This window comes from Loxodonta africana, chromosome 1 (assembly GCF_030014295.1).
Source record: "Loxodonta africana isolate mLoxAfr1 chromosome 1, mLoxAfr1.hap2, whole genome shotgun sequence".
NCBI lineage: Eukaryota > Metazoa > Chordata > Mammalia > Proboscidea > Elephantidae > Loxodonta > Loxodonta africana.
In genome coordinates, this window is record NC_087342.1 from 118,018,593 (window position 1) to 118,032,210 (window position 13,618).

At 35.1% G+C, this 13,618-nt stretch overlaps 1 protein-coding gene across 1 annotated transcript in view; it reads left to right on the forward strand.

The window, feature by feature from the left end:
• MLIP (muscular LMNA interacting protein) overlaps nt 1-13,618 on the forward strand; it is a 147,915-nt gene that overhangs the window by 48,158 nt on the left and 86,139 nt on the right. The window contains exons 7-10 of the mRNA XM_023544748.2: nt 2,147-2,212; nt 2,296-2,379; nt 2,486-2,545; nt 6,915-6,959. Coding sequence (XP_023400516.2) covers nt 2,147-2,212; nt 2,296-2,379; nt 2,486-2,545; nt 6,915-6,959 — 255 coding nt within the window. The remainder of the gene's footprint in view (nt 1-2,146; nt 2,213-2,295; nt 2,380-2,485; nt 2,546-6,914; nt 6,960-13,618) is intronic.

The following is a 13,618-nucleotide window of genomic DNA, read 5'->3' on the forward strand; positions in this document are numbered from 1 at the left end:
TACCTGTGTTTTATTGATTCTGCAAAGGCATTTGACTGTATGGATTTTAACAAATTATAGATACTTTTGCAAAGAATGGGAACTCCAGGATACTTCATTGTGCTCGTGAGGAACCTGTACATAGACCAAGAGGTAGTCAATTGAATAGAACAAGGGGATACTGCGTGGTTTAAAGTTACGAAAGGTGTGTGTCAGGGTTGAATCCTTTCACCATACTCATTCAATCTGTTGGAAACCCAGGTGGCGTGGTGGTTAAGTGCTATGGCTGCTAACCAAAGAGTCGGCAGTTTGAATCCGCCAGGCACTCCTTGGAAACTCTATGGGGCAGTTCTACTCTGTCCTATAGGGTCGCTATGAGTTGGAATCGACTCAATGGCACTGGGTTTGGTTTTGGTTTTTTTTATTCAATCTGTATACTGAGTGAGTTATCAGAGAAGCTGGACTATATGAAGAAGAACATGGCATCAGAATTGGAGGAGGACTCATGAACAACCTGTGATATGCAGATAACTTGCTGAAAGTGAAGAGGACTTGAAGCGCTTACAGAAGAAAATCAAAGATGATAGCCTTCAGTGCGGATTACACTTCAACATAAAACAAAAATCCTCACAGCTGGACCAGTAAGCAACATCATGATAAACAGAGAAACTATTGAAATTGTCAAGGATTTAATTTTACTTCGATCCACAATCAACACCCATGGAAGCAGCAGTCAAGAAATCAAAAAACACATTGCATGGTGCAGATGTCCTGCAAAAGACCTCTTTAAAGTGTCAAAAACAAAGATGTCACCTTGGAGACTAAGGTGTTCCTGACCCAAGTCGTAGTATTTTCAGTTGCCTCATATGCATGCGAAAGTTAAAGAGTAAGGAAGACTGAAGGAGAATTGATGTCTTTGAATTATGGTGTTGGAAAATAATATAATATACCATGGACTACCAGAAGAACAAAAAAATCTGTCTTGGAGGAAGTACAGCCAGAATGCTCCTTAGAAGGGAGGATGGTGAGACTTGGTCTCAGGTACTTTGGGCATGTTATCAGGAGGGACCAATCCCTGGAGAAGGACATCATGCTCTGTAAAGTAGACGATCAGGAAAAAGAGGAGGACCCTTGGTGACATGGACAGACAGTGTCTGCAACAATGGTCTCAAACATAGAAACAATTGTGAGGATCTTTTGGGAGGATGTTTTATTCTTTTGTACATAGGCTCGTTATTAGTTGGAACCCACTCAGTGGCACCTGACAACAATAACCAATATTAAATTAAAAAAGTACCAGAAGCACACATTATATTTTTAAAAGTAAAGAATTGCTGAACAACTTTATATATGTATTTTTAGTGACCTATACATATATGCTTATAACTTGAAAGGAAGCCCTAGTAGTGCAGTGTTTAAGTTTAAGCATTTGTCTGTAAACGGGAAGGTTGGCGGTTCGACCCCAGCACCTGCTCTGTGGGAGAAGGATGTGGCAGTCTGCTTCTGTAATGATTACAGGTTTGGAAGCCCTATGGGGCAGCTTTACCCTGTCCTATCAGTTCTCTGTCAGTTGGAATTTACCTGCCTACAATGAGTTTTATTTATTTATTTATTTATTGGTACATTTTGAAAAAAATTAAAGCCTTATATGTGAATGATAAACACAGAATCGATGACAGTTTTTACATCTCATATAAAGGGAGAGGAAGCTGGCTCCTTTTATTCTGAAGCATTTTATTTCTTATTCTCAGTGGAGGGTATAGAGGTATTGTAGTATTCTCTACAGTTATATATTTGATATATACCACAATAAATTAGCAAATATATGTTTTAATATGATTAAGTACAATTAGAGGTCAAATCTAATGAATAAGTTAGTAAAGACTTTTTGGAAAAAAATGATTAAAAATGAGACATGATTTACTAAAGATTTTTGTTTTGCACGTTTCTTGTAAACTGACTCCAAAACATTTCTCCAAAAGTAGCTTTTATAATATTTTGAGAAGTAGCTACATCATTGTTATTTCTGCATATAGTTCCCCGAGGTGATTGCTTTGAAGAGGACATTGCACATCTGGACTTATAAGATGCACATAGGGACTTTCTTTGAAGAGACATTCGTATTTGACTAGCAGCCTCATATGAGAACTATTTCATTTATCACTAGGCACTAGATGAGCCAGTCAAGACTGAAAGTGTCTTCAAGGACAGCACATTAGGCTCACCTTTGGAGGTAATGTCTTCAGATCACCCCTGCTTTTGGTGTGCTATCCCAAAACTCATTGCTAACCCAGTACCTGGTTTCAATTTTTCCAGTTGTGTAACCCTGCACAGCTCAGGCAGCAAACTGAAGAGCTCTGTGCTACCATTGATAAGGTCTTACAGGATTCCTTGTCTATGGTAATGCCTTAGACTAGAATGTGCAATTCAATCATTTGCTTCGCTTCTCTTCATTTCTCTCCTCTTTAGTAGATGCATCATGGGCTTGTCCTTTTTCTTTTTTCAGTGTTCTTCTGAGTCTCCTTCAAGTTCCACACAGATGTTGTTGGGTTCTGACACAATCAAAGTATGTGCACATTTAATATAATTTATTTAACTGTAAGATATACTAGACCAGTGATTTTTACACTTCAGGTCAAAGCCCGTAATAAACCAAGATACTCATTTAGTGGCTAGCAATCAGCGTTTTATAAATAGAATAAGAACGTAAAATATCCTCTAGTAAGAGTAGGTACTGTTGTATGACATTTCTTTCAATTTGTGTACATGTACATTATAGATATGTGTGTAAAGGGCTATAAAGTAAAATCTATTTCTTACTGTGGGTCAAGTTCAAAAAAAGTTTTAAAGCCAATGATATGCTATGTTGTTACAAGTAAGCATTATAAGAAGCTTTCTGGAACTGCATGTAGAATTTGGGGCTCATTCCATCTCAAACTATTGCTCCTCTCAAACCATTAGTTATGTAATTCATGAAGCCATTTAGAAGTATAGCAGCGCAAAATGAAGTAGACTAAAGTCGTATTAGTCTAAGAAGTTTTACATAGATGTTATTTGTGAAACTATTTTTTCTTTTGGTTGACTGAATTTTTTTTCCTTTTTCTTTGACTCAGAGGGACAGAAAATTCTGAATATTTGAGATTTTTAGAGTATTACTAGAGTATTAATTGTTGTTTTTGAATAAATGTTTTCTTGTTATTATGTAGACATTTTTATTTGTTGTAATAAAATGCTATTTATTACCTTCAAATTATTTTTTCAGTTACTTAGCACGGATCCACTCATCCATATTTCAAAATGCTTGTATTTTTTCCCTTCTTGATAATTACTAGTTTTTTTCTCAGATTTATTGTCTCTCTTGGGATTAGTAGAAATACTTTTTTTCTTCTTAATATTTTTTTTCTGATTTTTTCTTGTGCATTAGGTAGAAGTTTACAGGGCAAATTCGCTTCCCATTCGATAGTTTGTACGTGTAAAGTGCTCCGTGATGTTGGTTTCATTCCCCACAATGTGTCAGCACTCTCCCCATTTCTGTCCTAGGCTCGCTAGGCCTCTTAGGCTCCCCATTTCCTTTCATCCTGATTTTCTACCTCTTTGTGCTTTTTGGGCAAATGTTGCCCTTTTGATCTCTTATAACTGATTGTTCTAAGGTGTACATTCCTCTTGGGTGTTATTGTTTACTTCACGGGTAGAAATACTTCTTGCATGTGCTCTTTTCATGTGACTTGTTTTTCACACACACACAAGTGCACACATAATTTCTTAGTAATTTTGGAATTGAAGTCTGAATTTGTGATTATGCTTTTTATTGATCTATTTTTTATTAAAATTCTTACCTCTCATATATTTATACTTTCCTCCTAAATAAATTTTTCTTCTTGGTGGCGTCTTGCTGAAAAATATATTCAGCAAAGTCTTTCAGTGTAGATTCTGTCTCCCTTTGTCTCAGAGAATATCTTTATTTTGCCCTTTCACTTAAATTACAGTTTGGATGGACATAAAATGATAGGTCTTTTTCATTCAATATTTTTTTTTCTAAGTTCTTTTTCTTCAACAATATACTTGTGAAGTATTTTTTCTGTATATTTATTCACCTGTCACAGTGTTATCATTTACAGAGTGGCTCTGTAAGCCTTTAGAATTTGATCTATCTTTGATGTTACTTATTTTTCCTATAATATATCTGAATTTGCATTTTTTTTTCTTGCTTATATATCTTAATTTGTACTGTCTTTGACTTTTCATTTGAAGTCTTTGATCTTTTTTTCCCCTTGTATTTTGGATAATTTTTAGTCATTATTTCTTCAAATGTTTCTTTCTCTCTGGGCTCCAATAATACGGATTTTGTCACTTTTACTTCTTTCTTACATATCTCTTAACCTTTGTATATTTCTTCAATTTATCAGTTCTTAATTCCTTCAGGGTAATTCCTTGATCTGATATTACAGTTCAAGAATTTGTTCGGTATCCATTCTGTTCTTTAATCCCTATTGTTAAGTTCTTTATTATATCTTATATAGTTTTTTTTTAAGTTAGATTTATGGATGTAAACTTTACCTACAGCAAAATTCACCCTTTTTAGTATACAGTTCTATGAGTTTTGACAAAAGCATATAGTTATGTGAACCACCACTGCATTCAAGATATAAACCATTTCTATCAACTGAAAAAGTTCTTTTGTGCTCCTTCTTCCAACCCAAGTACTGGGCTCCACTGGTCTGTTTTGTGTTCCTATACTTTTGCCTTTTCAAGGAGGTCATATAAACATAAGCACACAAAATGTAGTCTTTTGAGTCTGGCTTTTCATACTGAAGGCATATGAGATTCACACCCATAATTCATTTCTTTTTTTTTGCTGAGTAGTATTCCATTTTATGGATGTGCCATAATTTATTTGCCTCTTAACCAGCTGATGGACAATTGGATTATTTCCAGGTTGGAATTATTACTAATAGAGCTGTTAAGAACATTTTAAAATAAGGCTTTGTATGAAAATATGCTGTCATTTTACCTAAGAGTGGAATGGTTGGACCATATATGATCTTGCACTTCTTTTTTTGGATGTATCCCTAGTTCTTATTTTTGATGTTATTGTAAATGGTGGTGTTTTTTTTAAATTTCAATTTCTGATTGTCTACAGAAACATAATTAACTTTTTATATCGATTTTCTGTTTACAGCCTTAATAAACTCATTGCTTCTAGTGGCTTTTTAAGTATATTCCATCAGATTTCTACACTAAGAGTGATCATGTTGTCATCATGAAGACCGTATTTCTTCTTCCATTCTTATCTGAATTCTTGTTACTTATTTTTTTTTTTTTGCCTGATTGCATTGGCTAGAGCCACCAGTACAATGCTGAATATGAGTGGTGAAAGCAGACAGTTTTGTCTTGTTCATGGTTATGGGAAGAAAGCTTTCAGTATTGTGTGATGTTAGCTATAGGTATTTCATAGATGCTCTTTATTGTTTTGATGAAGTCTGTGAGGCCTTTTTTTTTTACATTTTAAATCAAGAATGGATGTGTGTGTATGTATATATTTATATATACATATGTGTGTGTATGTATATATTTATATATATACACAAGCACACATGTATATCACACTGTACGTACCTAACAAACACTTGTTGAATAATTGAATTAAAGAAATGACTACCTCATCTCAGAAAGTGTGAAAGTGGGCCTACAAGAGAAAAATTGGGGGATTATCAGACAGAATTGAGTGTTTACTTGAGATTGATAATCATAAATTTAATATAAAATCATTAGCTGGATGAGTGAATTTCCCAGCCATGTGAAATGCTTCTTAGGTGTAAGTATGGAGTAAAGGAATGGAAAGGTCCATTTAGGGTTAATTTTTTTTGCTGGTGAGTTTGTTATATTATAGAGAGAGGCAAGAGAATGGAAGATATTCAAATGAGTAAGAACATGAAATCTGTGAAAGTTAAGGGGTAATAAAATGAGAATGGAGCTGGTGAAGGTCAATAGTTTGAAAATCCCAATGAGGATGAAGAAATGCTTCATGGTATAGAAGAAGAGATGTCTAGATTATAAATGACTGCGGTTCCGTCTTGGACACCTCTTTTCTCTCTCTTTCTTGGATCTCTTACTCTGTTGTTAGACGCCTTATGGTGAGACTCATGTAGCAAGGAATAGAAGCCTCAGTCCAGCTAGGAACTGAATCTTATAAACAATCTTGCGAGTGAGCTTGCAGAGTATTCTCCAGCCCCAGTTGACTGTATATGACTGTAGTGCCAGGTCCCCAGGTGATGTCTGGTCTGTAAACTCATGAGAGACTCTGAGCCAGAACCATCTATGCTAAGCCACTTTTGGTTTCCTGATCGTCAACAACTGTGAAATAATAAGCATCTGGTGTTTTAAGCTGCTAAAAGAAAAAAAAAAAAAAAGGAGGAAATGTTACATGCGGGTACTTAAGAAATGAAGCTGGTAGATAGGAAGTAGAGTTCTATGGGTAGGATGTTTCAAATAGAAATTTCAGAGGTTTTGGATTTTATTGATGAAGGCAAAGTCTAGGAATGGTCATGGGAGTGGATGGTTGAAGCAGTGTGGACAAGAATATCTTCAGAGTTGAGCAGCTCTAGCAGTTGAGAGGATAGAGACGTCCATGTGAATTTTAACATTACCAAAAGTCACGAAAGGGATTGGCTGAAGGAAAAATTGTGATCCATGAGTTAACATCATCAGTAAACAAAGGAAAATTGTCAGAAAGCTGACAGAGAGTACTAAGAAAAGAAAATTAAAGTGGTATTTCCATGAAATGATTTTTAAAGGAACAGAGGATTTTATAGAAAAAAGGGAGTAATGGCTAGAAAGTTGCAATAGGGAAAAAGATGAACGCTTACCCAAGAAGTTGAATTCTTTAGTATTTTCTTTATTATCTCACCAGTAAAATTATTTTTATTTTAATACAGATGCCTACAACTCTTCCAAGAGCAGCTGGTCGAGAAACCAAATATGTAAGTACCATTACAATTATATGTACTGCTTTTTTAATGGACAGATGTATGTTTTGGAGGGAACTCAATTATATAGTTATTTAATTTGAATTAATTGATTTTTTCATAAGTGGAAAGGGGTAGAATGTTATGATTGGCCTAGGTATGGAAAATCAGTTAATGACTAGGGCAACATATTAGGTAAGTTTATTGAGTAAATTCCTTAAGTGAGATTTAGTTGGATTCGTGTGGCTAAATAGAACTTCATCTTACGCTTTCTGCCTTTTTAATTGTCAAACCTTAGATGATGTTTTCATTTTTGTTATGGTTTATTGTGCTTATTATAAGAACAGCCAACTGATATGTTTGAAACTAAGATTTGTCCATTTCAAATGGGACTGCCAGTTTAGTTGACTTTGACTACTTTGTCTTTTCTGCATGTAAATTATTTAGCAAGTGGGTCAGTTTCCACTTAGGAGCAACAAACAATTATGGGAAGCTGGTTATACTAGGAGTTGTCCTAGACACACACACACACACACACACACACACACACACACACACACATCCCAACCTACTCTGCATTCACCTAATAACATCACTGTCAGTCATGTAGTGAACTTCTGTTTCTGACTAACATATTCTAACAGAAACAACATTGTCTCCTAAGCAGATATTCAGTTTTCAGTGTGAAACAAGCTAATAAACTTTCCTTTTAAATAAGGCATTATATTTCCTAGTATGTCATTTTGGTCATTGTCATTGAAAGTAAATAGTTGTTTATTTTGTGCATCTCCTTATTGCAGTTTTTATATTTTTGCCTTTATTTGAATCTCCCTAAGGCAGATAATGGAAACCCTGGTGGTGTAGTTGTTAAGTGCTACGGCTGCTAACCAAAAGGTTGGCAGTTCGAATCCGCCAGACGTTCCTTGGAAGCTCTATGGGGCAGTTCTACTCTGTCCTATAGGGTCGCTATGAGTCAGAATCAACTCAATGGCGCAACGGGTTTTTTTTTTTTTTTTTTTTTGGTTTTAAGGAAGATAATAAACTAAGCCTAATTGCTGAGGAAATGATGAGGCAATGTGAATAGGAACACTACTTAGAAAAGTTCTTAGAACTTATTTGGAATAGTACTTAAAAGAGTGGAGGCTTTAAGTAGGCTGGAATCAAGTTTAAATCATAGCACTTCTGCATTCTGTCTGATTCTGGAAAAATCACTTATCTGTGCTTTAGTTTTCTTATAAATTGGGAGTATTAATAAGCTTCTCACTGGATTACTGTAAGGTTTATACGAGATAATGTATGAAGAGCCCTTGATGTCATGTCTGACATAGGAATTGCTTAAAAAAATCGTAGTTATTGCTTTTCTTTTCCTTTTTTCCTTCGCTTTTGCCTTCATCCACTCCCCCTCCCTTCTTCTCCTTCTATCTGTCTTTGGAAGACTAGAAGTACCATGATTTACTGAATTTCTTGATCCTTCATCTGGGTACCAAAAAAAAAGGAAATTTCCCTAAAGATTTTTCTCTACCCTTTGTGGTAAATATATTTTACAAGAGCCAGTCCCCTCCCCGCCCCAAAAGTAACTACAAATTCTTTCAACTACCTTCCTTTCTTATCTAGTCCTACCTTCCACCAAAGTGCCTCAGAGTTGACTAATTTGCACTATGGTGTGCATGGCCGATGCCTCCACCTACATCTTCCACCCTGGGGTGATTCATTTGATAGTGATCGGAATGATTCTAGAGGTGCTCCTTAAAACTTCATAATTAGATGTTACTTCAAGCTTTTTTTTCAAGCTATTCTTTGTTTTCTATCGGTTACCAGAGTTAATTAAAGTCGTTTAATTCCCCGCCCCCACCATAAGTTTGTGAGCACGTTTGAATCATTTAAAATTAACACTGAATCATCCAACAGGTTTGGTACATTCTATAACCAATATAAACTCTGATTCAGATATGATTCTCGACCTTGATTAAATTTGGTTTTTTGAGTAAGAAGCTTTGTTTTTTCACTTTCTTACAACATGACATTTGAATTGTTGTTTGCAACATCTCAGATTTGTCCATATCATCTGGAAGAATATGTGGGATAATCTTACAATGGAAGGTGGAAAACCAGTTCCTTGCTGCCAACTCATAGATAATTCACTCTTGTAATATCCTGCTGCAGTTATTACATCTTTTAGTTCGGGGAAAAATCAAATTTTAGAGCAGAAGTCCACTTCAGCTTTATGCTAGATTTTATGTGAATAATCTGTCTTAAATATAATAAGTTCTAACTTTTTTTTAGAAGAAGGACATTATAATATTTTTCTTCTAGAAATTCTAACATTCCTATTGGCTCAACTATGGGATGTCTCGCATTGTGAGTTGTGTTCTCTTAATTAATCAATCTCGCACCATATTCTCCCCTTCTTTCCCATGAACACTCAAAAGCAAATCTGAGAAACCTATGGAATATTGCAATTTCCCACCATTTCTCTTCAAACCTTTCAAGAAGCTAGGCATTTTGCCGTGTATACCTGCTGGGACTCCGTGTGTAGAGATTCTTGGGTTAGGTTCAGAAGCAGGGATCATGCACTTTACCCACTCCTGCTCCACAGAGGAGGTTGAACAAAGGGAAGACTTAAGTTAGAGTCAAGAGAAAAAGAGTGTTGTTACAGTTGAGGATCTCCCCAAGAAATTAGCATCACCCACCAAAAATCCCTATTTTCTATTTTGGGTCCTTTTTAAAAGCTCAGTGTATACTCTATTGGTTATGATTAGTAGGAAGACTGACCAGTATTATCTGGCTCTACTATTCACCTTTTCACTTTTGTTCTTTGATTCAGCAAATACTTATTGTCTGCCCTATACCTGTCACTGAGGAGTTACTAGGGTGAGAATGGTAAAGACAAAGACAAGCATATATTCAGGATAGTAAACAATTAAACAGTAAAATAAGCAAAAATGCTTTTTTTGTAGAAATTACAAGAGAGCTGGCCAAAGAACTGGTTGGTGTTGAAACAAACAAAGTCGTTATTTTTGATATATTGGAATGCTCATGTTGTTATTAGGTGCCGTCGTGTTGGTTCTGACTCATTGCGACCCTATAGGACAGAGTAGAACTGCCCCAGAGGGTTTCCAAGGAGTGGCTGGTGGATTTGAACTGCTGACCTTTTGGTTAGTAGCTGAGCTCTTAACCACTGTGCCACCAGGGCTCTGAGAATGCTTATAGGATTTGTAATTTTCCTGGGATGATTACAACAGTTTAATAAAATAACAAGAAATTGTTTCACTAATTCCTCTTTATGGGGACTTTGGTCTAGGATTGATTATTTTCTCCATAAAAAAATAAAAATCAGTGCAAAATAATTCATTTACTTCTTTGATTCTTTATTGCACAAACAGTGTATTTTACAATGGACCAGATCCAGTAAAACACCATTAATTTAAACTAATTACAGTTAAGGTTTGCCTCAATTTATAGTGTCCCTGAATTGCAGTCTATTTTTAAATAATTTAATAGAAGTTCCCTTAAGTGTAGTAAAAATGAAACCAGGCTAATGACCTGTTGCCAGTTGATTAGATTAACTCATTCTCTGTATTTCACTTTATTATTTTTGACGGATGTTAGCATCAACAAGAATAATAGTGACTAATGTTTTGAATTCTTATGTTGAAAATAAGCTTTAAACCTTATTAAACCCTATGAGGTAGGTATTATTATTACACATTCATTTTACATAGGAGGAAGCAGAGCCTCAGAAGTCACAGAGCTAGGCAAAATCCTACCCAGGTCTTCCTTATGTCAAAGCCTTTGCCATTAACACTCCTCTGTACCTACCAAACCCCCCAAAACCAAACCTGTTGCCGTTGAGTCAATTCCAACTCATAGCCACCCTATAGGACAGGGTAGAACTGTCCCATAGGGTTTCCAAGGATTGCCTGGTGGATTTGAACTGCTGACCCTTTGGTTAGCAGCCGAACTCTTAATCACTACACCACCAGGGTTTCCAAGTCTGTACCTATAGGAGCTGGTAATAATTTGTGTTCTTTAAATATTTCCTCCATTAGTATTTATACTTTGAATATAAAAAAAATAGATGTAAATTATATCTTCATGTCCATTAATCTTCAGTCTAAACTTTGAATGAATAATTTCATATTTGACAATATTAACACGTAAAGTGATAATGTTTTACTATATTTTCAAGGCTTTAAATCACATGTTTATATGTAAATTAACTTATAATTTATCATAGAGTATATGAGGAATTATTTCCCATGCACCAATTTTTAAACAGTTTCTTACCTCCTATGTAAAAGAATAAATTTTCTATTTCATTCTGTTTTCACTGTCTATCATCTTTGGAGGGAAGCATCATTTTTTCTTTATGTTACACTTGCCTTTAGAAATATTTATTCTATTTCATTTAACTGCTACCAGTATGAATTTATTTCATTCATATAATTCAAAACCACAGTATGTGTTCTTAATAAAAAAAAAACTTCAGAAAATAGGGCAGGTATTTGGGCCTATTACTAATTTACCAAAAAGCCCTTAGTTTGAATCACATTCTATTGATGACAGTTTATTTAATAAACTTTCTACATTTGACATGTTATTTTTAAGTGCCAGGGAAATAGCAGAGACAGGCTTATAGAATAGTATGTGGTACATAGATAAGATCTCATTTTAATGAGCTTTAGGGACACAAAAATATCACTACAATGGAAGCATATTTCTTCCAAATTATCACAATATGTCGAATAATGTGTCAAACCTTATTAAGAATACTGATGTTCACACAAAGTTCATCCCCAATTTAGCCAACTCACTCATTCCCTTTGTTGTTACTCTTGGAAATGTACAACTGGAATGTTTCAGAGGGCATGAGTACTAATGTAGTCATAGATCTTAGGTAATAGGTGATTGAAATCCAACTGTAAGTTCACATCTGCCTCCAAGGGAGATGGATGGGTTATAAGAACAGCTGTGGGTAATTTAAGCAAGAAATTCCAGTCTTTCTCATTTCCTTCTTTTCTTCATTGTTTAGAAATATTTCTGAAGTATGTGTGTGTGAAAAGGGACAAGGAAGGAATGGAAGTTGGCTGGGCTCAGGTGGGCCCTGCTAAATGAGGCAAAAAAGCAAGAGATTGAGGGAGACTTCCCTTATGCCTTGTACCCTTCTCATCACCATTATAAACCTTCTCATCAAATGCAAAGATGCCATATTTCAACCAAACTTCCCCTTGACTTGACTTTTGATTCTCTCATTTGTACATATAAACTATGGCTATCACTGGTTACCTATGCCCACTCATTCTGTCTAACAATTATGTTCATGGTCAGCTGGAATCAAGCTTAAAACACTGAACTTTTTAAGTACCTCCAAATCTGCCTTTTATATTTATATCTTTTGGAGGCATATTATAAACTTAGAAAATGGCATTTAATGAGATACTTATATGGGGTAAGGTATACAGATAGTAAGAATAAACAGCGTAAAGCAAAGAGGATAAAATGCTTCATAATATGTCCTCATGGATGTGGTGTCTAAGATGCTCATCATGGAATCCATTCTTCTGAGAGTAGTGCCTATGTGCACATAACCCAAAGACTCTCTAGGTTAGGGGTAAGACAATGAGTTATCATTTTCTGAGTTTGTATCATCTCAATGCCAAACTCAGTGCTCAGTGATTTTTAGGTGCTAAATTAATGTTTTGATTGTTGTCTTTCTGCCTACCTGTAGATCAGCCTTGGCTGGAAGAAATAACAGAATTAATACATTATTGCTGATTAGAGCTCTTTGAACCTTGAGAAAAGAAGACTAAAGACAGTTTCAACAGAGAAAGGATAGAAGCAAAGCATCTTAACAATGTTGAAACTGATGTATATTCAGGTGGGAGGGACGTGACTGCTGAAAGAGATAAGAGCATGGCAAAAGTAGGATTACAGAGTGCAGAAGGATACAGAAACCCATTGGATGATTTTTTTAAGCTACAACTTGATTTTGTCCCAATTTCCCAAGAAGTTGTCTGCTAGAGTGATGTAAGGCAAAAGAATGGTTGTCGAGAATAGGGGAAATCTACAGAGATTATAAGAGAAAGCAACTCTAGACAACAATTAAGAAGCTCATTTTATGTATTTTCTATGCCTCAGGCATCATTCCTTGGGAGAGGAAAGTGTGTTTCTCCAAAGCTGGTTTGGCATAAGTGGTGGCTTTGGGTTGTAATTGATTTTGCAGTGTATTTAAAATTCTCATTTCTTTCCTTAGTCTGTCACTCTTTTACTTCTCACATAACCTAATTCTTTAACAGATTTCACTCGAAAAAACAAGTTTTGTCTTTTACAATTTTTTTTTTTACTAATCTGTTAGTTAAAAAAATTTTAATTATATAATGGCTAAAATTCCCCTTCTCTCTTTCCTTCTCTTTCTCTCTCTCTCTCACACACACCCCCTCACACATCTTTCTCACTTTTCTTTCTTTCATATTTTAAATTATGTCAAGAGCTAGAGAGCATAGTTTATGTGATTTTGTTTCACACAAGAGCCATTCTTACATTTATTTCAAATAATGTTCTTCATAGACATTATTAATATGGCTAGATGCAAATGACCAAAAAATGTAATGTTGTTCAAATCCAGTTCTAAGTTTATTTTTAGGTATCTCAAGTTGTTTCTCCACTTCAGATTA